The sequence below is a fragment of the Sander lucioperca genome, chromosome 1, assembly GCF_008315115.2.
Source record: "Sander lucioperca isolate FBNREF2018 chromosome 1, SLUC_FBN_1.2, whole genome shotgun sequence".
NCBI classification, from domain to species: Eukaryota; Metazoa; Chordata; class Actinopteri; order Perciformes; family Percidae; genus Sander; species Sander lucioperca.
In genome coordinates this window covers 28,133,403-28,158,956 of record NC_050173.1, presented here as the reverse complement: position 1 = coordinate 28,158,956, position 25,554 = coordinate 28,133,403, and the positions used below count along the sequence as shown (strand labels likewise).

At 41.9% G+C, this 25,554-nt stretch overlaps 1 protein-coding gene across 8 annotated transcripts in view; it reads left to right on the top strand.

Annotated features, from left to right (window-relative positions):
• The window catches only part of pcdh19 (protocadherin 19), a 55,100-nt gene extending 31,166 nt beyond the window's left edge, over nucleotides 1–23,934 (top strand). For 4 of the 8 annotated variants that reach the window (XM_031303276.2, XM_031303273.2, XM_031303275.2 and 1 more), the window contains exons 4-5: nucleotides 1,276–1,448; nucleotides 21,270–23,934. In XM_031303276.2, the coding sequence (XP_031159136.1) occupies nucleotides 1,276–1,448; nucleotides 21,270–21,829 (733 nt within the window). In that variant the 3' untranslated portion in view covers nucleotides 21,830–23,934. Of the gene's footprint in view, nucleotides 1–1,263; nucleotides 1,449–21,269 lie in introns of all 8 variants that reach the window. The other 4 variants (XM_036001513.1, XM_031303272.2, XM_031303274.2 and 1 more) reach the window with 1 other exon arrangement.
• The last annotated feature ends 1,620 nt before the right edge of the window (nucleotides 23,935–25,554 follow it).

The window sequence follows — 25,554 nt, the reverse complement described above, 5'->3', positions numbered from 1 at the left end:
CACCTGAACCAGGATATTAGATAGGGCTGCGGTAATGCAGGGTTGGGGGTTGGGATGGGGGTCATATAATAATTCCCTCCAGCCTGAGTTTTGTAGGCTCACTTGGAAAACTACAGTTCTGCCTTTTTACCCGCAGCTAGGAAACATTCCAGCATTTCTTTTGTTTGAGGCCATCCTGGCCTTTTGAAAACCCATTAAAAAAAAAAAAAGATTCCCAGCGTTAATGTAAACAAAGAGCATTCAAGTGTGGGCTTCTGCAGCACACTACAAAGAAATCCCCTCAGGAGCCAGTGAGCCTATGGTCTGGGACAGGTGCAATTACAGTGATAACATCAGAGCGCCAGCATTACCTGCAGTCCTCTCTCCCAGGCTGGAGAATGTGAGGCTCGGGCCCAGGAATGCAGCTACCTTGTGCTGTCCTTCACTTCCTCTCCCTTTCTTTTTGTTTGCACACATGTGTTTACTCTCATTTTCTCCTCTGTCTGTTCCATTCTCTCCTTTCTAATCTCTTTTCTCCCACTACATAAACTCATCGATATATTTTTTTTTTCTCTCCTGCAAGAACACATGTTCATATATTCACCCCTATTTAGTGTTGTTTGTAAAGCTGCATTTGTTCCAGTGGGATGGAAATCAAATGAAGGGAAATCATGCTGTTACTGTGCAGCTGTTGATTGTGCCCCCCACCCCACCCTCTTTATTGACTGTGAGCCCCAAACAAGACAGATGCTCAGTTTGTATACTTCCAGCATTTCCTACATCCATCTTCCTTCCAGGAATTCCTGATTACTGCAGTATTTGTTTGTAGTGAGTGAGTGCCTCCTGTTTGTTCAATGCGATGTCCTTGGAGTCAGTGCATCCATCCTGAATGTCCCTGTCTGAGACATCCTTTAGCCATGCTATCTGTAAAGGGGGGGGGGGGGGAACTTCACTTAATCCAAAAGACCCTCAACAGATTTAAACTTGTTATTTTATGGTTACTGCAAGCGTAGAAACTGGAGTGAGGCCTTGTTCTCTGCAAAAGCATAGTATTTAACTAAGCCTTACAACAAAAGCAGCAACAAAATCACTATGCATCTGATTTCAAATTCATGGACACGAACCACGTAAAAGGGCAAAGAATTCATAGAAAAGGACATAAAAAAGGACAGAGAGAGAAAGACCGACAGCTTGTCACAAACCATCAGAGACACAGGGATGAAGGAGAGCATGTAAAAGCAGGTGATGTGACAGTTAATCAACATATCCCTCTCCTCCCTTCTGGCCCCCATGTAGCACGTCGACATTCAAGGACCTGGAGGGGAACAGTCTGAAGGACAGCGGCCACGAGGAGAGCGACCAGACCGACAGTGAACATGATGTCCAGAGAGGACACTATGTTGACACGGCTGTCAATGACGTGCTGAACATGACTGTCCCCCCCAATGTTTGCCAGCTGCCAGACCAAGGTAAGAAAATCTGTTGCTTGTACGTGAGTGTGCGCTCTGTGTGTGAGGAGGATTGCCACATCCTTTGGAGTGTGTTTTGCCAGTTTCAAGATAAGACCAGTGTGTACTCATGTGCGCACCAGAGTTTGTTTTTATGCCACAAGAGCATCTCTTAAGGTGCATTATACCCATTGCAAGCTTCAGATGTGCAAGTATGAATAACATCACAGTTTTCTTTTTGTGTCTTTGATGTCCTGCTAGAGCAGCTAATGTGAGGGATCTCTGACAGCTAAAGCTACCCTTTGATACAGGCTTAGGCAGCATTATTGACTGATAGTAACCATGTCTGCTCTTGAAGTGGGGGCCGACTTCAGATGTGCTTGAATGGCAGCAATTAGGCTCACAAAGGTACAAGGTGGAAATCTACATACCTCCACGTGCCCTCATCCATTATTCAGTGGGATCATTTAGCAGGGAATTAATGTTGATGTTTCATTTCTGACTCACCGTTTAAAAAGACATCCACTTGGTTGGCAGAAGTCAGTGTAAGGGTCATGTTCGTTCTTAACTACTGCCAGTCAGACTGAGAAAGAGAGTGGGTCATTGAGAGGGAGAGAGAGTGGAGAAAGCTGTCTGGAGCAGACCAGGATGTTACTATATGCACCTGAGGGTATTTACTAAGCTCAAAGGTAAAACTAAATGCACAGGTGTAACAGCTCAGCAGCGCATGTGTGTGTGTGTGTGTGTGTGTGTGTGTGTGTGTGTGTGTGTGTGTGTGTGTGTGTGTGAAAATTGCAGACATTTTAGAAAGACTCGTATTAGCAATTTTATTCTGAGTGAGGTGGAAACACGAGACATTTTATTTTAAAAGCACACTCCCGAGGACAGCACTCGCAGATCACTCGCCGTATCTGAACTTTACATTTGCGCTGTGCTCCAATTTGAGTACTTGTGCCAATTTTAGTTTTTCTTCCCTCAGTTAACGTCGACATCGTTTTGGTTCCTTCTTACTAACACTGCCCCAGTAAGGCTGTCTACTCTCTCACTACTCTACTGTCTTCCTCCTCGGCTCAGGAAAGACATTTTAATGAGCAAGCGATAACGAAAAAGGAATCCTAGTTTGTGAAAATGCATGATATTTTTATCAGTGGACTGTGAAGTGTGTGGGTGTGGTTGCAGAAGCAGTAATATACATGTGTAGGCTCTTCCTTGTCTAGTTCCTGGCACATTTAACTAACCTGATGCTTCACTTGGAGCAATTTGGCTGTTAATGTTGTTTGACTGGGGAATAATAGTCAGGGAAGTATGGTTACTATTGGAATCAACTTGTACTGGGCGTTCCCTCGGCGGCATCAGACAGCAATGAACAATGAAAAGTGAATTTGCTGACTTTTGGTAGCCAACTGTAATTACTTCACAACCCACAAAAAAATGTCCTGTGCCTTTAAAAAATGCTTGCTGACAGGTCCTCTAGTAGTGGGATCTCATTATTGGAGACAATTACAAATGATGTACATGAGGAATATTACAAGTGGGGAGAGCTCTCTGAGGCAGTTCTTTTTTCATTAACACCATCAATGATTGTATCTGTTTCAGCAAAATGGATGCATACCTCCTGAATGTGTAATGCATTGCTGGTAAACAGAACAAGAGGCTATTTCACAGCGCTGTCCATTCTTTTGACCAGAACAAAGAGATGATAACAAAGTATCTGTTTGGAATTACAATTAGATGGTTTGTTATTGACTTTTGTTTTATTGCACTCAGCTCCAGACTCACTTTTGGCCAGCAATTTCCCTCAGTAAGGACTTAACAAAATGGCTTCACTGGAAGCTTCCCCCTCCCTTTGTTTTGAAAGTCAGTCAGCAGCAGTGGTCACACCAGAGAGTAATGAGAGTCTGTTCATAATTATTAAATGAATTGACCAAAGATCCTTACACGTGCAGAAATGTAATGACATAGCAAATGAAATCGTCCCTCTATTACCATCTCAACGGTCTAATTACACAGTTAAAGGGCATGGTGGGCTGACAGAGATGGGCAGATTCAGCATGACGCACAATTGAATCTGTCTCTCCTGTTGTATGAGGATTTTACATCATCAGATTTTTTTGTGGCGCTCCTCAGGAGAACACTAGGTTCCTCTTTTCCCTCCTTCATTTTCGTCTGTGCAAACTCACTTGAGGACGAAGGCAGAAATAGAACAGTTGGGGTTTGTACAATATGAGAGCTGCAGTGGTTACAGACATGTATGTATGCTTATGTGGTTTCACTTTGAGGTCATCTGTCTTAATTGACAAAAAATGGACACTATCTGCTGGTTCTATTGAGTCAATGGAGGGAATTGTCAGAAAACAAATAAGCATGTTCACTAAACACCCAACTCCTTAGATATCTTTTGGGACTGTTATGTAGTGTGCCTCTCCTGCCATCTAAAGCAGAAAATAAGTTGAGAGACTGCAATTGCCAAAGGACGACAACACCCACAAGTCGAGGGTAGAAGAGCCTTGTTTTCTGTGTGTTTTTATTGTTCTGTTTTCTTGTGTTGATAAGTGCTGAGAACAAAAGGAAGCTTGAAGGGGGAAGGCGGAAGGGTTAAACTCTCGGGCTTTTACAGTGCAAATGTTTACCATTCCCAGTGCCATGTAAGGGTGTTGTTTGCCCAGGAGACAAGCCGTTACCTTTACACAAAGACCCCGCATCCCCATCATGTTGTGGGCTTTCATGTGGGAATCCAATTGTGTGACGAGATTCAGCTGCTAACTAGCCCAGCTCTGAATCACAGTGGGCATTTTCCTCTGTATCAATTTACGAGTTTGATATTTGGCTTTTGTCCATCAGAGTTATGCTTTTTTTCTTCAGTGATGCGGTTTCAACAGCAGCTATTCATTATTCCTGCACCAGCCACCACCAAGGTAACTTTCAGTGAAGTGCTTGTGAAGAGATTTTACACTTAAATCTGATGCCTCTTTGTTGAATCCCTGCCAAGAGTCTAAAGAGGTGTGTCTTTTTGAAAACCTGACCTGAAATATCCTCACCCAGTGGATTAGATTAGGGAAGTATCTGAAGAACAAATTAGATTGACTCTCTTAAAATCTATAAAGGAAGAGCTATCTTTAACATGTAATGGCTCCGTCATATCTGCCAATAGAATAATAAAAATAGATGGTATTGCTGTAACTATAAACTGAGAAGAAGAGCTTTATAAAATGAATTTGTCTTTATCTTTATAGGCATGTCTGTGAAGTTAGGGGGATTTGGTTGAAATGTGCGACATGCTAGCTTTGGCTCTGTAGAACCATAAGTGTCAAGGGAGAAGCGAGGGAACAGACTCCGAGGGGGCTGGTGACAAAGAGAGCTAAATCTATTTTTTTCGACTTCCTTTGATTGTCATAGCACACTTTAATTCCTCCCGGATATGGATGAGCCATGGTTTTTAAGGATTAAGATTCATGTATTGTTAAATCGCTCGAGTTATCTCTGCGGGAGGGAAAAGGGGGAGCATGATGTCGCTTCACTGTGTCCGATTTGCGACTTTAGAGGTTTGTGGTCTTGGTTTTAGAATTATTTCCAGGTCAATGTGTGGGTGTTATTCAAAAATAAAATAAAAAAGCCCTTACTTTTGGCGTATTAGACTCAAAGGGATCCAAGACTGCTCAATTAGCCAGAGCAGGGAACAGGCCTCTTTTATTTCTGACATATTCCTCGGCCTCTACCTCTGGAGAATATCTCTCATCTATCTGTTAGCTCCCTAGGGGTGTGTGCCTGAAGCTGGAGCCCAGGAATGAAAGCCCCCTACGTGGGCCGCAGAATTCTCCATATTCCCTCCTTCCATCAGCAGATCCGCAGGGTTTCACTGTTCCTAATTGATTTCAGCCACACACACACACACACACACACTTCTCTCTCTCTCTCTCTCTCTCTCTCTCTCTCTCTCTCTCTCTCTCTCTCCCTCTCTCTCTCCCTCTCCCTCCATATGTCTTTCTGTCTTCCTCTTCTGTTTCTGTCTACTGACTGCAAACATCTCCAACCCACATCTTCCAAGTTTGTGCAAGTCAAGCAGTTCCATTTCCCCTGTTGAATTAAAGAAAGAGTAAAGGCACCTCCCATGTTTCTGCTGAAAACTTGCCCTAAATTCAACACGGGAACATTTCTAGTTTGCAGTTCTCTGATCTACTAACGAAAATGCTGACAGGTGTCAGAATCCGGAAGGCAACAGGAACAGGGCTGTGCTGACAACACGAGAGGAGGAGATAGAGTCAGTGCGTGTGTGTGTGTGTGAGGGAGACAGAGATGGAGAGATGAGCTGAGAGTCTAGTAAGCAGTCTTAGCGAGGGGAAATAAAAAGAGGAAAGGAGGAAACAATTTCTCTGACAGGTAGGAGTGATTCTTTTCTTCCTTCTCTCACTCCAAGATAACTCTGTGAATGTGCCTGAGGATTTAACTGATTCTCAAACAACATTTGATTGAATTAAGCACCAAAACTCGGGCTGGCAACAACACGTGTTGCGTTATGATATTTTATGATTAGATTAACATACAAACTCTATACAGGAACCATCCATTTTGATTTTGATTGGCCTAATCTAATGTGTAACCCATGGTGGAGGTAAAATGGCTGACAGTGACAAAGAGCTCAGTGCAATACAAGCATTAAGGAAGATAGAGTGCACACACATTACATGCTCAAACACACCAGAGACTGCTCGAGAGCAGGTGTAGTGAAGTCTGTAATAAACAACCAAGATGCAGATTTTGCCTCTCAGATGTAGAGACTTGAGGAAGTACTGTATAAGTCATTTCAAGCTGTGTCCATCTGTGCTCGTCTTTTTTATCGTGCTTACATCTCTGAATGAAACTGTGACTCAGTGAGGTCTCCGTCTTTTTTTTTAAATTCCACCTAATATAATAAAAAAAGAACTGACCAATACAGATCTTTATCACTTAGAGGAAATACATGGATTTTTTTCCTCCATCTTTGTATCAACATATCTCACTGAGTAAAGTAAGCTGGTTTCCTACACTGCTTTCATGTCTGTTCTAAATTAAAATAATTGGCTGTTGCCTCTTGGTAGTATTTGTTTGCAGTACTCACATAAGTAAACCAACAAATTATTTAAAAAAAAAAGCATATGTGATCCCATCCCTGTAGTTAATTCCACGAGGGAATAAATTAAGAGATGTAAAGAAGTGCTTAAACAAACTTGACATGTTTTGATTCTGTTAAGTTTTTGCCTCCAGCTTGCTCTTCCTCAAATGCACACTCTAATACAGACACATACAAAAATGCATGCAAAAGGTCTTCTTCTCCAGCGCAGACGGAAAACATAGTAATGTTATAATACTGGCATCCCCTGAACCCTCATTCTGCCAAAGATCTCCTGAATATACCCAGTGTATTTAATCAGCTGAAGAGGGGACTGCTTATCTTTTTGCACTTGTCATGGATAGCGTATTGAACATATCAGAGAGAGAAATGAGAATAGTTCATTATTTTCTAGGGCTCACAATGAGCCTGATGTATCTCATTGCAGGCCTTCAACTGACAGCTCATTTTCTAGACAATCCTGGCATTCAGTTCACAACGCGACAGGGCAAGAGAGAGAGAGAGAGAGAGAGAGAGAGAGAGAGAGAGAGGAAACACAGAGACAGAGAGAAAATAGGGCTCCGGATCTCCATTGCCTATTCATGACGCTGTGGCATGCTAGGTGTGTTAATAATCTCCGCAGAAACCAAGTGAATCACAGTTGTTTGTTGAACACCTAGCCAAGCTGGGCCCCAATCGACAGCAGATGGGAAAACAGGGGGCTCAGGATGATCCCAGACAGAGGGAGGGAGATTAAGAACAGGTAATATGCTGAAGTTGATGTGGGCCGAGAGTGTATTAAACAGGAGGAGAAAGTACCTGAATTTTAAATCTTGTCTTAGAGTGTGTGTACACAGTATATGGAGAGTGTGTGTGTGTGTGTGTGTGTGTGTGTGTGTGTGTGTGTGTGTGTGTGTGTGTGTGTGGATGCAAGGGTGTCTTTAAAGGTTAATCAGAGAATGAAGAGGGGAAAGAGAGAGAGGGAGGAAGATAAAGAGATGGCACAGGAGAGAAATACTATGGATTGGGGTAAATAGAGTGAAATTCAAGTAGCAGAGCTGTAGCATCATCTCCAGTCTACTAGTCTTTTGTGGCTCCGATTGATTCTAGTTCTTCTCCGAGGAACCGAGGCAGCAGCCATTTTCTTCCTAATCGCACCGTTGTTTTTTTAATACTTTGAGGTCACTGTTGCAGCCACTGTTTGGGCACAACCCCTTCTCCACTGCAACAAAGCAGGTAATACGACTGTGGGTTACAACAGAGGGCTGTGTGCAGTCCCATTTGTACTTAAAATATTTAATGGGAATAGGATCTTGTACCTCCAGTTTGCCATGGAGTCTAATCTAAACACAATTTGCATTTAACAGTGATGATCTTATCTTCATGTGCAAATTCTACATAATGAGAGGTTAATAAAGCCTCCTCCACAATGGTGTTCTTTATTTTACGTCCTTCCCACCCACAAACAATTCAAGTACAGAGGCTGTCTCACGCACCCATATCGAGACAGTGAAGCCAAGGCAAGTCATTTTTCCTTCAGAGATGCTAAACACATACATTCACTGTGTTGTTGCATGGCCGTTGGAATGAGTAACAGTTAAACCAGGCCAGCAACTCTAATATACGGAAAATGACACCGTAGTGAATTACATTACTGTCTTATTGAGAATGCTAATTTGATGAACATGGTATCTTTTAACACTTCATTCCCCAGCATTGGTCCAGATATCCTAATATATTGGAGTTTTAGTGGAAATAAGGAAGCTTGATGAATGTGGTAACTCTAATGGCTGCTGGTCAGCTGAGAGAAAGATTTCCATGGCACTGCCGGGGGAATGTACTGATTAGCCATTGTTGTCTGTCTGTTTGCGTGCGTACAAGTTGGCCACCAGATCCACTCTGCCCCTTGGACAGAAAACAGCAGATAGTATACTTCCAGAACAGATCCTGGGCCTGTGGTGACAACTTTGGTTCCTCTAATACACATTTACAAAAAGCATGACTTACCACAGCCTTGTTGCTGTAATGGTATGACTATAGACCAATGCCATGTGGAGTAAACAACCTGATGAGGACATACTATACACATAGACTAACTCAAAGGAGCCTCAGTGTGTGGCTGGAAGTGGGCAGGATAGTCACCGAGTGACTATCCTGCCAAAGCAAGGCTTGTATTACAGGGATCCCAGGATATCAGACACCAGGCGGCCTGTGCTCCCTCCAGGCAGGGCAGAGTCTGGCAGCTGGCCCGTAGCCCAGATAGCTATAATCAGCTCCATTACCTGTAGCACTGGCTCCCATTTATGAGCCCTCATAGTGGAACCTTGGCTATACTGTGGGGATTAGGGATGCTGTGAAATATAGAAAAAGCACAAATAGCATGCACATGCTATAACTACACCTGCTGCAGACACATACGTTATACACACAGGAGCGCATTCGTAGCTTCGTGCCACACACGTGTTGTGAATGGGAGGAGAATTTCTGGGCATTATGGGTCTTGTCACGAGGCATTTGTTTTATCTTCTCCCTCCGTGAAAGGAAAGATTAAGAATATACTCTCTCTGTTTAAGGGGAAAACCAGCTGTCTCCTGACAAGTACATTGTAGCCTGCAGTTTTCTGTCCAGAATACAAAGAGACATTTATCACTGCAGCTGGGGTAACGGAGGAAGGGAGAGAGGGGGGGGTCTCCTGTGCTGCAGCAACGTGCATTTTTTTTTTTAACCCCCATTACTTCCTTTCTGTGGGAAAAACACTATACCTCCATCCTCTTTAATCCATTTGAGATTTCCCACGTCCCTATTTTTCTTTCATTTCATTGTCTCATCTCCCCCCTGGTTTTTTATCTTAGCCCACGTCACCTTGTTTCTCCTGACAACATTATAACCCAGATGGAATATGCAGCAGGAATATGTAAAGTTATGTCGTCCTCCTCAGTTGTGGCAACAAAAGGTTACTGCCTCAGGCATACTTCTATAATATTTCCATATTTTGCTCTCCTCATGTATATTCAGTGCGAATGATTTATTCTGTAACATTTTATAGCCGTTGAAATGCCGAATTTCTCTGCATATGCTGTAAAACATAGCATGGCAGAATGTGCTCTTCGGATTTGAGCTCAGCAGAAGTTAAACAGAGGTTAAAGAAAAGTCGTCCAAACCACCACTACCATTACTATCTTTCATTCACCAATTAGTGTCAGTGATCCCTCGCTGTCCCCTAGATGGCCTTGCAGGGATGAGCTCACTATGTTGTAATTCGACATTTTGAGTAGGTCTCAATAGTGGTAGGCACGTTTTTGCTGCCAGTGACCCAGATTATAAACTATTGATGAGAGAGTGAAGGCACAGTAGCAGAGAAGAGGGACCTGCTGAGGTGTGTGGAGACCCAGGGAGCCTCCACCGACCTTTTCTTGGCCACCGGACTCCACAAGACTTGTCTTTCAACACGTCTTCATATTCAAGAACCTCCCCGGTCTTTTTAACCTCTCTGCTCTGTTGATTCCTTATTCAGAGATTTCACATGCACACTAGTAATTCAGGTTAAGGACACACATATTGACTACAGAGTTTAACAGGGTTGTCTGGGTAAGATCACAATTGTAATGTGCATAACCTGAGCAACACAATGAGTTTATTAGTCAATCTGAATTATACAGACACTGTATTCAGATTTCTGCCTGTTTTGACTCTGTTCATGTGTGCGAAAGGTCAAGAGCTAAAAAGGATGCAGAGTGGTGTTTCTGCATTGTGGCGTAGCTGGCGGTGGTGGATAATCAAATTAGAGCAAATTCATCAACATTAGAAACATTATTCACAAGGGTATGTTTGTATTGTTCTGCTAATAAGATGTTTCCTTTAGGCTACCACTTTCTGGGCATTAAGTTAATTATCATACCACATTAGTATATTATGTAAAATCAGGTTAGTGTTATCCATGTAAAAACTACAGTAACTGTTACATTAATCTGCTTATTTACAGTTTATAAGGTATGAGTATGCAAAAAAAACAACACCTGTCTTACATTCCACTTTACTGTCATCACTTTCATGTACAAATGACTAAGGGACAGAATTCACTCAATGGATGCATCTTGCCAACCAAATGTGACTTTTCAAACCCCACTGTCCCCCTCCTCCTTAAAGGGGAGGATAAAAGGTAATGGGAGAGGTCGGCTGTTAAGTTTAATGGCAGACAGGAAAGTCTCAGAATGGCTCTTTTTAATGATGTGCCTGCTCTCATGCAGTCCTCGTTAAAGATGAGGCCAGGATGCATGCAGAGGACAGGGAGGGAACTGTGGCCAGACACTGCACTACCCCCCCCAGCATCTGTAAGATCTGCAGTGGGGGTCTCAGACTCCTTTGTCTGTTCACATTGTAGAAACCCTGCGCTCCTTTTATATTCAGCTCACATTAGCATCAGAAAATAAATAAAGCAAGCAATCAGGCCGTGACCTCTTATATCCACGGTGCTTCCAGCCCCCCTCCATCCCTCCTCCTCCGCCTCCTCCGCTACACTCAACATAGGTTTAACTTGCTTGGATTTGCAACTGAATGTCAAGCTTGGTGTTTGGCTTTACCACAGGGCAGGTTGTTCCTCAGCTGTCTCCAGAGAAAAGGAACTCAAGGATCGAGGGGAGCGAGGGAATTTGATCTATGACACCTGTCACTTCCACTCTGCTGCACCTTGCTCCCTTGCCACACATAAGGACTTTTCATGTCACAGCTCAGCATGGTATCATGAGTGGGCACAGGGCCTGAGAAATCCAATTACTACCACTGTGTCAGACCCCTGCCATCTTCCTTATGTATGCTATAGTCATTTTCCTCAAATCCGAAAATATGTGCCTATTAGTTCCTTCTCTTTTGTTCAGACCAGGCTTCTACCTCCATTTCAATCTGTGTGTCTTATATACAAGCTGCATCTCTTCTCATAGACTGCCTCACTGCTGACAATCCTCTTTATAGTGTAGCACTGGCTGGTGGGTGGCTAATGCTACGGACATTGGTTCTGACTGTCTGATATTAAGTGGTATCATGGTGCAGACCTCACTCTGGTGAATAATGGAGAACCTTGGAGTGTCTGCATGCCTCCCAGATGCCAAACTAAATGGCCTTTGTGATAGGGAAATAGAAAGTGTTAGAAAGGCTTCCCTCTTGCTTTGCCTCTGCCCAGTAGGTGTAAATCTAATGCATCTCCACGTAGCAAGGGCCTAGCTGTTTCTTTCTTCTTTCTTTTATATGCCTTTGAGTGACACTGTCAATATGGCTTATGGTTCAAACCATGATCATTGTCCCAATGTGGCCCACCCCCTCTTACTGTATGTGTTTCTGCATGCTGGGCTCAACCTGTCCATCACACTACATACCACCACACTCACCATGTTACAGTGTCCTACTTTCAGAGGTTGTTAAAATTGTCGAGAAAAGGAAGAAAAAAAAGCAGAAAAGGGGAGAAAATGAGAGAGACTAGGAACCATGCTGGTGCTTCTGCGACAAGATAAAATGGAATATAAAACACAGTCCTGGCTGACACAAAGTGAACATGACTGAATGAGAAGCCACATTGTATTAATTATGTAAGGCCACTCTTTTGAGGCAAAGCTAAAGCTCACAGAGAGAGGGAGAGAGAGGAAATCCTAAGATATTGGTATGCTGCCCGGTTGTTTGGAGCTGGGCACATTGACAGGCGTTGAAGTATTGTGTTTATTTCAGATGGCTAATAGAAATAGCACTTGAGAGAGGAAAAAATAATCTTAAAGAATGAGTATGAGAAATGTCTCTTTATGGCAAATGTGAGACTATAATGGTTTCTTACTCTATGATGTTTATGGGTTATAGATTGTTCAAAACCAATTAAATCATAAATCTACTTTCCACACATTTTATGAGTTATGATTTTTGACTGTTGGGAAATCTTGGTGCTGGCGAAACATCTTTAATTTGTCATGGACCTCTCATTTATTAATTGAAAACTCCATGCCACACAAACCATTGTTTTCCCATCATCCAGTGTTATATTTCCCTGACATTTGCAGTTTGTATTTTCCCTCCTGCCCATTATAATTGCTGAAAACTCACACTTAATATTAGTATAATAGGGATTTATTCCAGCTGATAACACACTTATAGATTCCTGGTTTAGGTATTAAACAAAGTGACCTCAGTGACTCAGCTGACATAAGCAGGGTTTGTTCAATGATCTCAGTCCATAGCGCTGCCATTCCTAAGCCAGTGTCTCCTCTCCATCCCTTCTCCCTGTGTAGCTTTCCTCTACCCCCCAACCCCATTCACAGATGTAATTTAAGAGTGTTTCTGTCCCCCTTGCTTCTCCCAGACTCAAGGGTTTAGGAGCAAATTAGCTTGCTAGCTCGGTCAAGCTTAAACACAGAAACGCTGCATTTGTGCCAGTATATTTAAAGATGTCCTCTGCCGATGCATTGTTGAGGAAACGAGCCAAGCAGACAGAGGCAGGCAGGCAGGCAGGTGATCTGGCTGGCTGGCATGGCGGAGTCGGCAGGTCTGCAACTGGGACGCCAGCGGCCTGCTGTGCTGAGTTCTGGGGAGTGCATTGTATTGTTGGTGTGGGCTTGGAGCACCTGAACACAGGTTAATTCAAAGCCCATCATTAGAAGGGCAATTTGGTTGTGAGAATCGACAAGGGTGGCATTTGCTGCATCATGGCATTATAGTGAAGTACATTACATCAAAGTACAACCCAATACTTCTTCTACCTTGATCAAAAAATGAATACAAAGCTGGAAAATATTAGTGAATGTGACATTCTTGCTTCTTCAAACCATGAGAGCACTAAAATACCTATGAAAAAGTCAAAGATCTCCTGTGTTATATGAATGGAACACATTTCAAAGTTTTATTGTAGATGATATTATGTTTTTTGGTATCTGTCACTTACCAAAGTGTTGAATGTGGAAAGTGTTGTGAAGGTCAGGAACTCAATAGACTGCCAAGCAACCAACATAGCTGCAATTGTATAGTTAGCCTACCGTTAAAAAAAGGCCCCTTCAATCAGATACAATTCTCTCCTATTTGCCTTTCAGACACTTTTGAATTCCTGCCTGCATGCTGTTTCCTCACAATATCCTGTTTTAAGTGGAAATATATCAAGTAATGTGAGTAAGATGAGCTCAAGTTGCAGTTTCATTTTGTCTAATTGCATTCTTTTTCATCCTGTATCTTTCATATTTTAAAATAATTATCCCTTTTAAGATACTTCAAACCCAAAGATGGGTTTTCTCTGATGAAATTCATCACTACATTATACCCCTGATTAGTTTTTCTTGGAAATGTTTTATACAGTATGGCCACAAAAATGATCTAATTTACTGCCACAAAGTTATTAAGATGATTTCTTGTTCCAGTGACAGCGATATGGTTATGGATGAAAACACAGACATATTCCAAGTTATTTTACAGTTTTTAGTAATCAGCTGTATGCAAATAACCATTTAACCAAAATACACTTCCTGACCCTCCTCCCATCATCATAATGTAGTAATAAATATGAATTTATTTTCCAACACCATGTATTCGAACACCATGTACTACACCATGAACACCATGTACATGTTTTTGGTTATTTTGTGATTTGACATTTTTTGCAACTAGAATGATGATGTTTTATCCCAAGTGCCCAACACATCCAACTGCATAGCCACATTCCAAAAAACTGTGAAATGTTTTTTTAAAAATGACAATCTATCTCCTTTTAGCTAAAGTGGTTCAGAAGAAATTGCAGGTAACAACATGAGTAATTTGCTCTAAAAGCAGTGATTTGACACAAACCGTAAATCCTTAACAGAATCTGTTCAGTCTGTGGTTACTTTTTCATCATAACAGTCTGGAAGAAGGCCTTTTTCTCTGCCAAGCATGTTGCTGGATTGGCAGTGTGGTTGAACATTTGGGCCCTGCTCAGGCAGACATGTTGCCGGCCTTCCCACAGGCTTTCTGATATTTTGTGTTTAGTCAAGTTCACCTCATGCAGCAAGGCTTAGGTATCTGTGCCTTTGTCCCTGAGTTAAATCCAGTTCAGAGTGCCTGTTGAAAGAGAGTTAAACAGCCACTGGCACATGTAGTGTATGAAAACCAGGGCATGAATTACGGTCTAAATACCTGCAGATCACACAAGATCTGACCGCTGTAAAACCTGCCCCTCCAAGCGCTGCATATGTCATGAAAGGTAATGCTTCTACAGCCTTACTGATACACTGCAACCTCTAGGAGCCAGTGATGGTAGGAGCACCACACAATAAGGTCTACTTAGCAAGCTTTTTTATAATATAATATTTGTTACCGGGGCATTAAAGCCAGCCAGGCCACCCGACCCATGCATGTCATCATGACAACCAGCTCGCATTGTTTCCACTACATCAAGCAGTCCATTGGCTAGTGGTCCTGCTTTGAAACAAAACAGTGCTCTGCGATGACATAGTGATTTATAAAACAGCATAGCGATTGCTTTTTTTCCTCCCGCTGCTGTTACACAGCTGTTAAACAGATGCTGTTTGTACCAATTTAGAAGCTAGTGCATTGTTTGTCAACACCAGTTTGGAAATTCATTCTTTATACCAAGACCTGCTGGAGAATGCACAGGCTGGGCTGGATGGGCCCGCAGAGGGAAGGGATACAGACAGAAGAAGTAAACATTTGCAGAATTTGGCTCGAACTGTGGCTCGCTTTTATAACAGTTACTGACAAGTGCTTATTAAGAATTGCGACTGTAAGACTGGCTCAAAATTAAGTTAACCTGCCATTTTGCATCTGCTTTTGGCACAGGCAGGCCTGGTGGAAGTGACTGTCAGACACTCTCTGCAGTGCGGGATGGATTAGACAGTGAATTCGTTCTTGATAAATTGACTGGTACTAACGCTCAGAAACAGAACCGGTGGCACGTGAACTCCTGGACTTACCAGCCGTACGACAGTACTAACAAGACCGCCCAGTGAGTCTAATTTACTCTACAATTAATATTTGACAGGAAGAGTGGAAGGAATTCTGGTCAGATAGGCAGAAATAAGAGATTCTTGGGTGAAAGATTTATTTAATTACAGCAATGTACGTGAGACAGCAGTACTGATGAGAGGAGGACAGAAGGAGGAGAAGCATAAAGGATTGGCTTGTGCAGGGAGCTGCGAGGGATGAATCTGGGGGTGTCGGAGGGGGATAGCTTGATGTGACTGAACCAGATGCTGAGGGGAGAAGGAGAGGACTCTGTGCTGTGTAGAGAATGATGGCTTGCATGGCGCAGTAAGGGTGCCCCTCTACTGTTTGTAAAAACAAGACCATCACACTCCATCTTGCCGCTCCCGCAGGAGCCAGGCCTCCAGGCTGATTTATAGCCCACAGACTGAATTGGCTGGCAGGGATGACGGCAGTGCTTGGACTGTCCCTGGTGAGTAGTGTGGGAGGCTGCTTTGCCCAGCTGCAGCCTCAGCTGGCCGTAGACCTGCCCTCTGCTGTAGTTAGGGCAGACTAGATGTTAAGCTCCATCCCCAGTGTTAGGACCAGGCAGGGCCAAATGTGTTGTCTCAAGCATGCTTTGGAGTCTGAGCACCAACCATTCACAGACGGTGTTTAGTATTTTAAGCCCCCAACGTCGTCTAGGCACTAGGATTAGGCAATGGTTAGGGTTAGGGTTAGGTGCCTTGAAGTCGATGGACGCAGCGCTGCCTTGAAGTCGACGTTGGGGGCTTAAAACACCATCGAGCTTTGCAGACAGTCATCCTCTATTCGGCTGGTGCCATATTTTCAGATTTTTTTTCCTCCCCTGTGATACTTTCATCAGCTTCTGCATCACAGGCTCCATCAAGACTCTGTAGTAACAATTTAGATTTAATCAATCTTTGCCATGTGACTGCCAGGATGGAAAATTAATATGGAGTGCAATTAGAAAGCAGCCATCTCACTGTCAAAGATACACCAAGATGAGAGCAGAAAAGTGGACGGCATTTTTGCAGCAAATAAAATCCTTCTGTACACCACCGCTCCCAGACTGTCCTCAGAAAGGATACTGAGGTCACATGTATTTAACTTTCTGTAGATCGAATTCTTTTGGACTATATACTAGTTCTCTCACACAGCTATAAAAAGGGACTTAAATCAAGTCAGAGTTGCTGTTTGCTCTTTTAATCATCAGTACTTAGTAATTGCTTCTCAGACTATAGACAAGCTGTATTTGATAGCTTTGTCACAGCATTTGATAGGGTGTAATATCAAAGACGGTAAGAAAAGAACAGGAAAGCAAGTTAAATCAAAGGGAATCGCTAAAGTCTATGCAGGCCACAAGTAAAGTATATTTAGGTTAAAATTGTTGAAAGTTATTTGCTTTCATAACCGCTACATCACAGTCATATCTATTATACCGTCTGGTTGTCTGTTCAGGGGTGTCTATTTTCATATGACAAACAGAATCAGGACATTTATTGTTACCGCTACAACAGAAATGTAAGCGTACAGAGGAAATACAAAAAGGAGTTTAAGCCAAAAGTGGCAGACATTCTTTGTAACATGATTTATCATGCCACGCTGCTGTTCCAAATTCTTTTTAGGGTTCATCATGTTGTAAAACCAAACTGACTGAATTGTGTCACACAGCAAGTCCCCATCGCCTTGTGGCTTCAGTTAAACTAAGAAATAGAAAATGAAGATTCTGTCACCTGAATCTGGTTTCACATTAACTCAACCCCGTCTCTGGCCCTCCAATCTGGCCATCTGTTTATTGTGGCTGCTTACACTCATTTTTAGGATTACATCATTGTTTTCAACCTTGAGGCTGTGTGCGCTAATTTTGGAGGGGAATAGCGCCTGTGTTTTCCAAGCCAGGCTCCATGTGTGAGCCAACCAGGACGCAAAATAGCTGGATAAAAGCTTGGTTAATTTCAGTTCAGTTTCAGTGAACACATCCCTTCCCTTTCAGGGGATTTTAGTCTTTTGCTGATTCTTCTTTTTTGCTACATTGGCAACAAACAAATAGCACCTCCAGCTGTATGACATGAAGGGATCATTATACTGTATGCGGTGCACAGGGGTAAATTGAGCAATGAGCTTGTCAAGTTATGGGATCCCCATGCTGAAGCTGAAGATCTGTCTGCTGTAACTTGAAGTTAAGACGCCTTCATCTGATTGAGGGAAACCGTCAGGATTGAATCGGTTGCTGGCAGGCTGCAGATGCGAGATGAAATGGCAGGGAACATGTGGGTTTTCTCCCCGTGCTGATGCAAAGTGATGCTATTCCAGGTAACTACAAACAGAAAAATATGACCAACATTATCAGGAGAATTTGTCTTTTGCAATTGAAGTGGCAATATTTATTATTTTCCGTAACCATGCACATCAGTACATGCACATTTAAAGGTATCCCCAGTGCATTTGAAGTCTTTCGACTTAATTCAGTATTAAATTGCAGTATGTCTGATTTGATGTACTGTAACAGTGCTGTGCTACCTGTAACATGTTTTTTTGTGTGCCTCCACTATGTGGATGTGTTTATATTTTACGTAAATGTGGAACACTAAAAAACTCAGGCAGCCTCCACCTCCCGATGGAGCTCCCTCAGTAATTAATAGGTATTAAATCGTAGATAGGAAATGTTCCCAATGACATCCTGCTCTGTACTGTACTTTAAGTCTGCTCCTGGAACTGACTGGCAAGCTTAATTTCCTGATGACTTTGAATACACATTCACAGCAGGAGGTGCTTTCACTTCTGTTCTGTACGTGTTGACTTCCAAACCTAATCATCGCAGTAAAAAATGTTAATTCATCTCTTACAATTACAGTTTGCACGTTTTTTGGAATAGGAGGAGATTGTGTTTTGTTAGAGGTCAATGGACTGTTACATTTTTTATTTAAATTTAGTCTCTTCCATTTTTTGTAGGTCTTTTAGAGCAACATCTGTGTTTTATAAAGCTCTGAGCAGAGGCAGGATGTGTGAGTGTTAATGGCACTTGGCTTTCATAACAATGTCATTTACAACCCAGTTGCTCTCCCATAGACCCCTAAAGGAAAGGAGAGAAAATGCCATTCACTGCATATGCATGCGCTGCTAAGTAGAGAGCATACAACTTGTGTATATTGCTTTGTGCCTCAAGGCTTTTCATGCTTTAGGCTATAGAAAAAAGCCAAAGTATCCAGAGGAAATTGCATTTATAACCAAGATGCTTGTAAATCTTTAATTAGCTGAGAAAAAAGATCTTCTTTGTCAAACAAGATTTGGAGAGGAATTCCAGATTACTAAATGTATTGAAGTCAAATGTGTTTGAAAGTTTTTACTTAAAAGTTTGAAATTTACATTTCAACTTTCAACTGCATATTACGTGCAGAGTTTTTCAATGCCAGCAAGTACTAAAATATAATATTCCTAAATATACTTTACATTGCTTTTATGCCTGCCATATTGGCATCTTTATTGTTTGCATTTCTTTTGAAAGAAATGCATCAAAAAGGATATCAAAATAGAGTTAATGACAAAGCAGTTACATAGGATTAAAAAGGGGAACATGGGATTTGAAAGGGCTTTAAAAATGCTGTTACACATGGCCGGTTTAGCTCAGTTGGTAGAACAGGCGCGCATATATAGAGGTTTACTCCTTGACGCAGCGGCCGCAGGTTCAACTCTGATCTGCGGCCCTTTGCAGCATGTCATTCCCCCTCTCTCTCTTTTTTTTAAAAATAAAATAAAATAAAAAAATAAATAAAAAAATACCGTTGCAGTGGACAGTCTAATCTCGTGTGTGGGCATGTTTTAGTTTTTTTTATTCATCGCCCTACATTATGTTCATGCTACCTGGTAAAGACTTTTGTAAAGACTTTTGATTACATTATTACATTCTGATTGGATCCCTTCTCTTTAAACAAAACCCCCGGCTTCGTGCCTTTTGTCTCCTTGATTGCAGCCGCTGCAGTCTCTTGGACCAATCAGTGTTATTGCAGATTTACATACATACAGGAGTGGAAAATATCTCATTCTCTCTTTCTTACTTTTTGGCATTATAAAATTATTTTAACTGTATAGTAATTTTATAAAACTAACTATATATGCTGGAGTGTGGATAATGTGGATGATAGTGTGTAATGATATTTTATAAAGCTTATATTTTTTACACAGAAAGTGTAAAAGAAATTCCTTTTAGATGTTGTAATTGTAGACTACATGTGAGAGGCGTATTACAATGCTGTCCCTTGTAGGGAAGAGGATGTCTCAGTCTGCATTTATTGGGGAGAATACCGTGTGTGTGTGTGTGTGTGTGTGTGTGTGTGTGTGTGTGTGTGTGTGTGTGTGTGTGTCAGCGTGCATCTAAACACAAACATGATCAAAGGAAGCTAATTCTGTGCCGCCTCTATCTCACTATGAAGCATGCGTGTGGACGTTGGTCAATCATGCATTTTTGTGTGCTGGTGTTCATTTCCAGCCTTCAAGCATGATGATGCCTTCAGAACTCCACTTCCCATATTTGTGTTCAAACAGCCTATGATACCATTTACTCATGCATCTAGTCATTTAGTCACCATGTTATCTGTCAGTCTCATCAGATTATACTTTATGAGAGACAGCTCTGGCATATCTGTCCCCGAAAAGCCCATCCAATCTTTAAATATTGATCCCCAGGGTCTAAGCTGAGGTGCCTCTCATGAGTGCAGGGAAGAAGGGAGAAAAACAGATCATTAGTGATTTTAATTAGGTGATCTGTCAAGCTGCGATTGCCAGATGTAAGCGTATGCATTTGGGTCGATGGCAATCCCTCTCACAATCCCCTCTTGTCACCTTGGGCCTCTGGAACGGAGGATGGCTCTTGCTAGAAGTGAAACAAGCAGTAGGGGAGCACAGAAATGTGTCATTGCACATCTGTGTGGCAGGTTCTTTCTCAAGATAGGCAGGTAGAAAACACAACAGAGATTTTGGAATTGTTCTCTTTTCTAGGGCTGAATCATTTAGAGAGTATGTACTATACATCTTTCCTTAATGATTTCTAGCACCAAGCTCTTTCAGCATTTACTGTGTACATATATGTGAATTAAAACAAACAGTAAAAGCCTGATTACAGCCTTTCAGTTTGAGAGCATGACACTTTTGATGTTGATTATACCGGTGTAAAAACTGTCTTGAAAGTACTTCCCCTCCGACACAACAAAGTACGAAAGAGTGCAGTTATATAGACTCAGGCAAATCTTTTTTTCACTCCAGCGTTAAACATCATTACATATTTATAAGTCGGCGCCAGATGACAGAGACAGAGAGCAAGAGAGAGACGAACCAGGCAACAACACAGCAACTCGTCTGGTGTCTCTGTGAGATATCTGATCGCACTGTTTAAACCTGCCTTTCATCTAGTGTTGCTACAGAAAACTCAATTATACAAGAGTTGCAAATGGACTTTTGATTTAACAATACATAATTCAATTGGCATATTAGAAGTGCCCTAGACCTCCAGCACTAGTTATCAGTGAACAGTTTTAACAGGGCTTGAGCAGATTCAGGGATGCATTGCAAGTGAAAGCAAATCATTCAGAAATGTTTAATTTGGGCTGTTTTTATTAAAACAAAATGCAGGATTGATTTTCATTTATTTATTCTTTTATTTATTTATTAGGTTTGGCTTACTTAAATCAAATGAAGGCCATGTGGGAGAGAAAACAGAGATGAGATCTGTGTGCAAATGAGTATAAATGTCGAAAGTAAAGCTGGTTTTACAGAAAAATCTAACAATCATGTTTTCTCTTTCTTTTGTGTCTTCACAGATCCCAGCGAAGGCTTTCACTGCCAGGACGAGTGTCGCATCCTAGGCCACTCTGACCGCTGTTGGATGCCTCGTGTCCCAATCCCAGCGCGTGCCAAGTCACCCGAGCACGGCCGTAATGTCATCGCTTTGTCTATTGAGGCCACCACAGTGGACGTGCCCCACTACGAGAATGGCACCACCAAGAGGACTTTTGCCACCTTCGGCAAGGATGGGCCTGAGGACGTGGAACGGGGAGAGTTTAAGGGAAAGCGGACTCAGGAGTCTCAGGTGTGTAGCCCCAAGGCCAATGGAGGGGCTGTCCGTGAAGCTGGCAATGGGCGCGAGGCAGCCAGCCCCATCACTTCCCCTGTGCACCTGAAGAGCCCTGTGTCCAAGCCGTCATCTGCCTACAACACGCTGAAATGCCGCGATGCAGAGCGAATCGCCAACCACAGCCTGCTGCGGCAGCCGGAGGGGAAGGACAGTGAGCCAGCTGTCAGGGAGATCAACACGCTTCTCCACGATGGCCGAGACAAGGAATCCCCCAGCAGCAAGCGCCTGAAGGACATTGTGCTTTAGCGAGGTTCTCTATGACACACACCAACATTCATACACACACCGTGTAAACTCACATATATGTACCCCACAATAGCTGTGTGTACAGGAGAAGAAAGTCAGGCTGTGGAAGTATAGAGACACACCCATTTGCAGTATACAATATTCAAGAACCAGCTCGTGCTGAGGATGATGAACTGTAGTATGCTGCAGCTAGTTGTGTGCTTAAGCCGAGGTAGTGGATGTGGCTTTGTTGTAGTCGCAGTACTTTTTCCTTGTTTGCATTTTGTTCCGTTTTCTTTCTATCAGCCTTCAAGGAGTGGACAGGCAGGTTACTGTTGTCTGCATGGACATGGCCAGTGGACCTCTCCAGCGCTTGCGCCGAAGCAGGACACTGCGTGTTTGGACACCTGAGGTGCCAATTCATAAGTACAGTTATGCCTTTTGAACTACTTTTGTATCACAAACTGATATTTGCCTTCTTTGGTTTTGCAGTTTGTTCTAGCTGCCAAAATCGCTCTTTGTTCCTTTGTATAGTGAGCTCCATCAATGTTATAAACGACATACACAGGACTCAATCTCAAAATATTCTCAATTTACTCCTTCAACAGTTGTCAGTGCATTCAGGGGAAGGAAAGAGAGGCCTCCCAGTCTCATTTGCCTCTTCCCTTGACTAAAAAGAGAAACTTTATCTGCGTATCCCTGAGGACATCCCAGTGTCATCAGACTGTGAGGTCTTTACAGTATTTATATTTTATCAAGGATGGAGCTAAATGAACTCTCGCTATCTGCCCAGCCGCTCTGAACACTGAAAGTGGGACAGACATCCTTGTGTTCAAATTGAGTTGTATGAAAAAAAGGACTTACTGCTTTTGAAATCTCCTGTGCCCAACCTTGATTGTAGCCAGAGGAGCACAAATTAGAACTTTGTGCTCTGGTCTTGTACTTTTTTTGACTTTTGACTATGGGGCTAGGATAGAAGGGATCGTCACTCATGTCTTGCTATGTGAAACTCTATATGGTTTACTATTACCATTTTTAATAACCTGTTGTTATGTGACAATCCCTTTAATGTTTTGTTTCAAGAGAAAAAAAACAAATAAACATTGGTGTTCAACTGAAGCTACAGTAGCGTTTGTTACACAAACACAAAAATAAAAAAAAAACATATATGCCAAAATATATTTTATAAATAATTTAAAAAATGTATAATGAGAATATTTAATGCTGTGTAGTTATTTTATGAGTAAGTTATACTTGAAATTAACTTGCTTTTGTTCATTTGTCTTTTGCTTTTATATTGAATCGGATTTGTTTTTTATTTTCAAAATGAACTTGGATTATTTTTTGTTTACTGTGTGACCCCTGGCAACTGTTGCAGTCTACCTTGTTGTAAAGAGTTTCTTATTGGTCAGTTCTTGTGCCATCAAGTTTCTGTGTGGGCTACTAGAAAATGTAAAAAGACAAAAAAAAAAAAAGCAATATCAGCACCAACATTAGTGTGTCAGTTCAATGAGCTTAGAGTGAGATAGCAAAAGAAACCAAAAAACATGCAAACAAAACCTTAAAAATTGCAGGATGTTGCTTAAACTTAGTATCTAAGGAGGAGAAAGAACATCTCCTAGTGTTCTTCAAGCTGGTAGCAGGGTGTCAGCTACTGTATTTTATCTGTCTAATGAGTCGCCTTTCCTATTGGGCCCAATCAAGTTTAGACAAGACTTTCAGCCTCAACTGAGGGCATTCAGACACAAAGACTAGCTTTGCTCAGCACTGCTGTCACCCTGTGCCATCTGTTTTCAGTTGATCTCAAAGATAAGGTTGAGACCAGAGTGGTATAAACAGGGCTCTTCCCTCCTACAAGCACCACACAACAGACTGGGTGGAATCATGTTTGAACAAACTAAGGTCTTGGAAGAACCGTGTTGCACATCAGCAATGTGGTTTTATGTTGCTTTGCAGTAAACTATGTACAATGTGGAAAAATATGAATGAAAATTGACAAATTGCATACAACAAACTAGATCTTGTAGCTGAATGTTTTGCTGGTCTCACCCATGGCTTCTGGCAACATGAAAATCGGAATAATCACTGAATGTATACAGCAGCTTATAATTAAACTATTAAATGTCCTCTGCTCTGTTTCCTTGTATTTACTCATCACAAGTCAATATTAAATCAAATATTTTACAGATGTTCTTTGTGTAAGTAATTATGAACTATAATGATCCTGGAGCTATTCTTTTTTCTTTAAGCGAATAAGACTTTTTGGACTTGTTTGTGGAAACAGTTTCTAAGTGTCAGGCTTCTGGGTGGGCTTTCACCTTGGCAACAGTACAAAGATTGAAAATGTTTTCCCTCCTTTGTTAACAAGCTAACGCATTGGTTAAGCATGGTTAGCAACATTCATCATTTGGTTGCAACCATTGTAGCCCACTGTTAAGTTTGTACTTTACTTGGAAACTGGAAGTTAGCTAGCTAGGCTTACTAGCTTCCACTGGAAAATGGAAGGGGGGGGGGCTGTATTTGGGCTAAGGTAACATAAGGCCTAATTTAATAGGGCTGAGGGAACATAGGGCCTAATTTTTTGATATCACAGAAATGTGGGAACATAGGGTTGAGGGAACATAGGGCCTAATTTTGATGCGGGGGATATTTTATAGATATGATGGAACATGGAGTAACATATTTTCTTAAATAACAGAAGGGACTAAGCAATGGCTAACAATGTCAGCCTCCCAGCTGGTCAACTGCCTGTGTGATCCGTGGATGTGTAAAGAGTGTGACCATTAAACAATTTTTAGTGCCTGTCCACACAGATATTGCACCAATCAGATTACCACTACTAACACTATGTAGGGTGCACTGTGGCAGCAGAAAAATAAATAAAACTTAAATTCCTCCTTTTTGGTGATTACAATTACTATCAAATACATACACAAGCCGAAACAAAAAAACAAGGATATGTCTACTAATTTCTAGCAAAAACATGTTTTTTTAGGTTTGATTTAAAGGGGCTGTAGGCGATATCCAGCACATTAACATAGCAGCAAACAAAATTTTTCTATGTAAAGATATGGTGGAGTAATGGCGTCCTGAGCAGAGAATGTAGTCACACTCCCTCTGTGTGTGTTGTAATCTGAGCTTCTCTGTTCTTTGTTTTGATAGCCTGTCTGGCCGCACGTGCATGTGAGTGCCTTGTGAGTTGGTATCAGACGGTCCACGACAAATCATCAGCATTTGACGAGTTGGGGAACAGTCTGTGAAAGCGTGTGGAGGCAATCCCAGACCTCTTTTTTCAGTATTGTGAGTACAGCCCCTTAAACATTTGGGTTAAATTTGCATTAAATGCATGTTAATTAACTTGAATAGTATGTAAACCAGAAATGGAGGTGAATGTGGGCTACAACAGTATGCATCAATTTTTCTATTTTGAACTAGATTTAGGTCTGCTATAATACATTTACAATCTGTACTGTGATGTGATAGTCGTCGTTGTTGAAAACAGCATGATAACACATAGAGCAATGTCTTTTCTGTTTGTCATGTTAAAATGGAAATTAACAGTTTGAGTCAAGGCTGGCTTTAACTCTGCATTAATATTCCATGCATTCACTGTTGCTCTTTCCCATTATATCCAAAGCAGACCTTTGGGAATGGTCCAACAAGTGAGGTGAGTGTCTATTTCTGATTTTAGTGCTCTTTTCATTTGCTGAAGTGGGTCGCACATGCCATTTTCGAGACTTTTAACA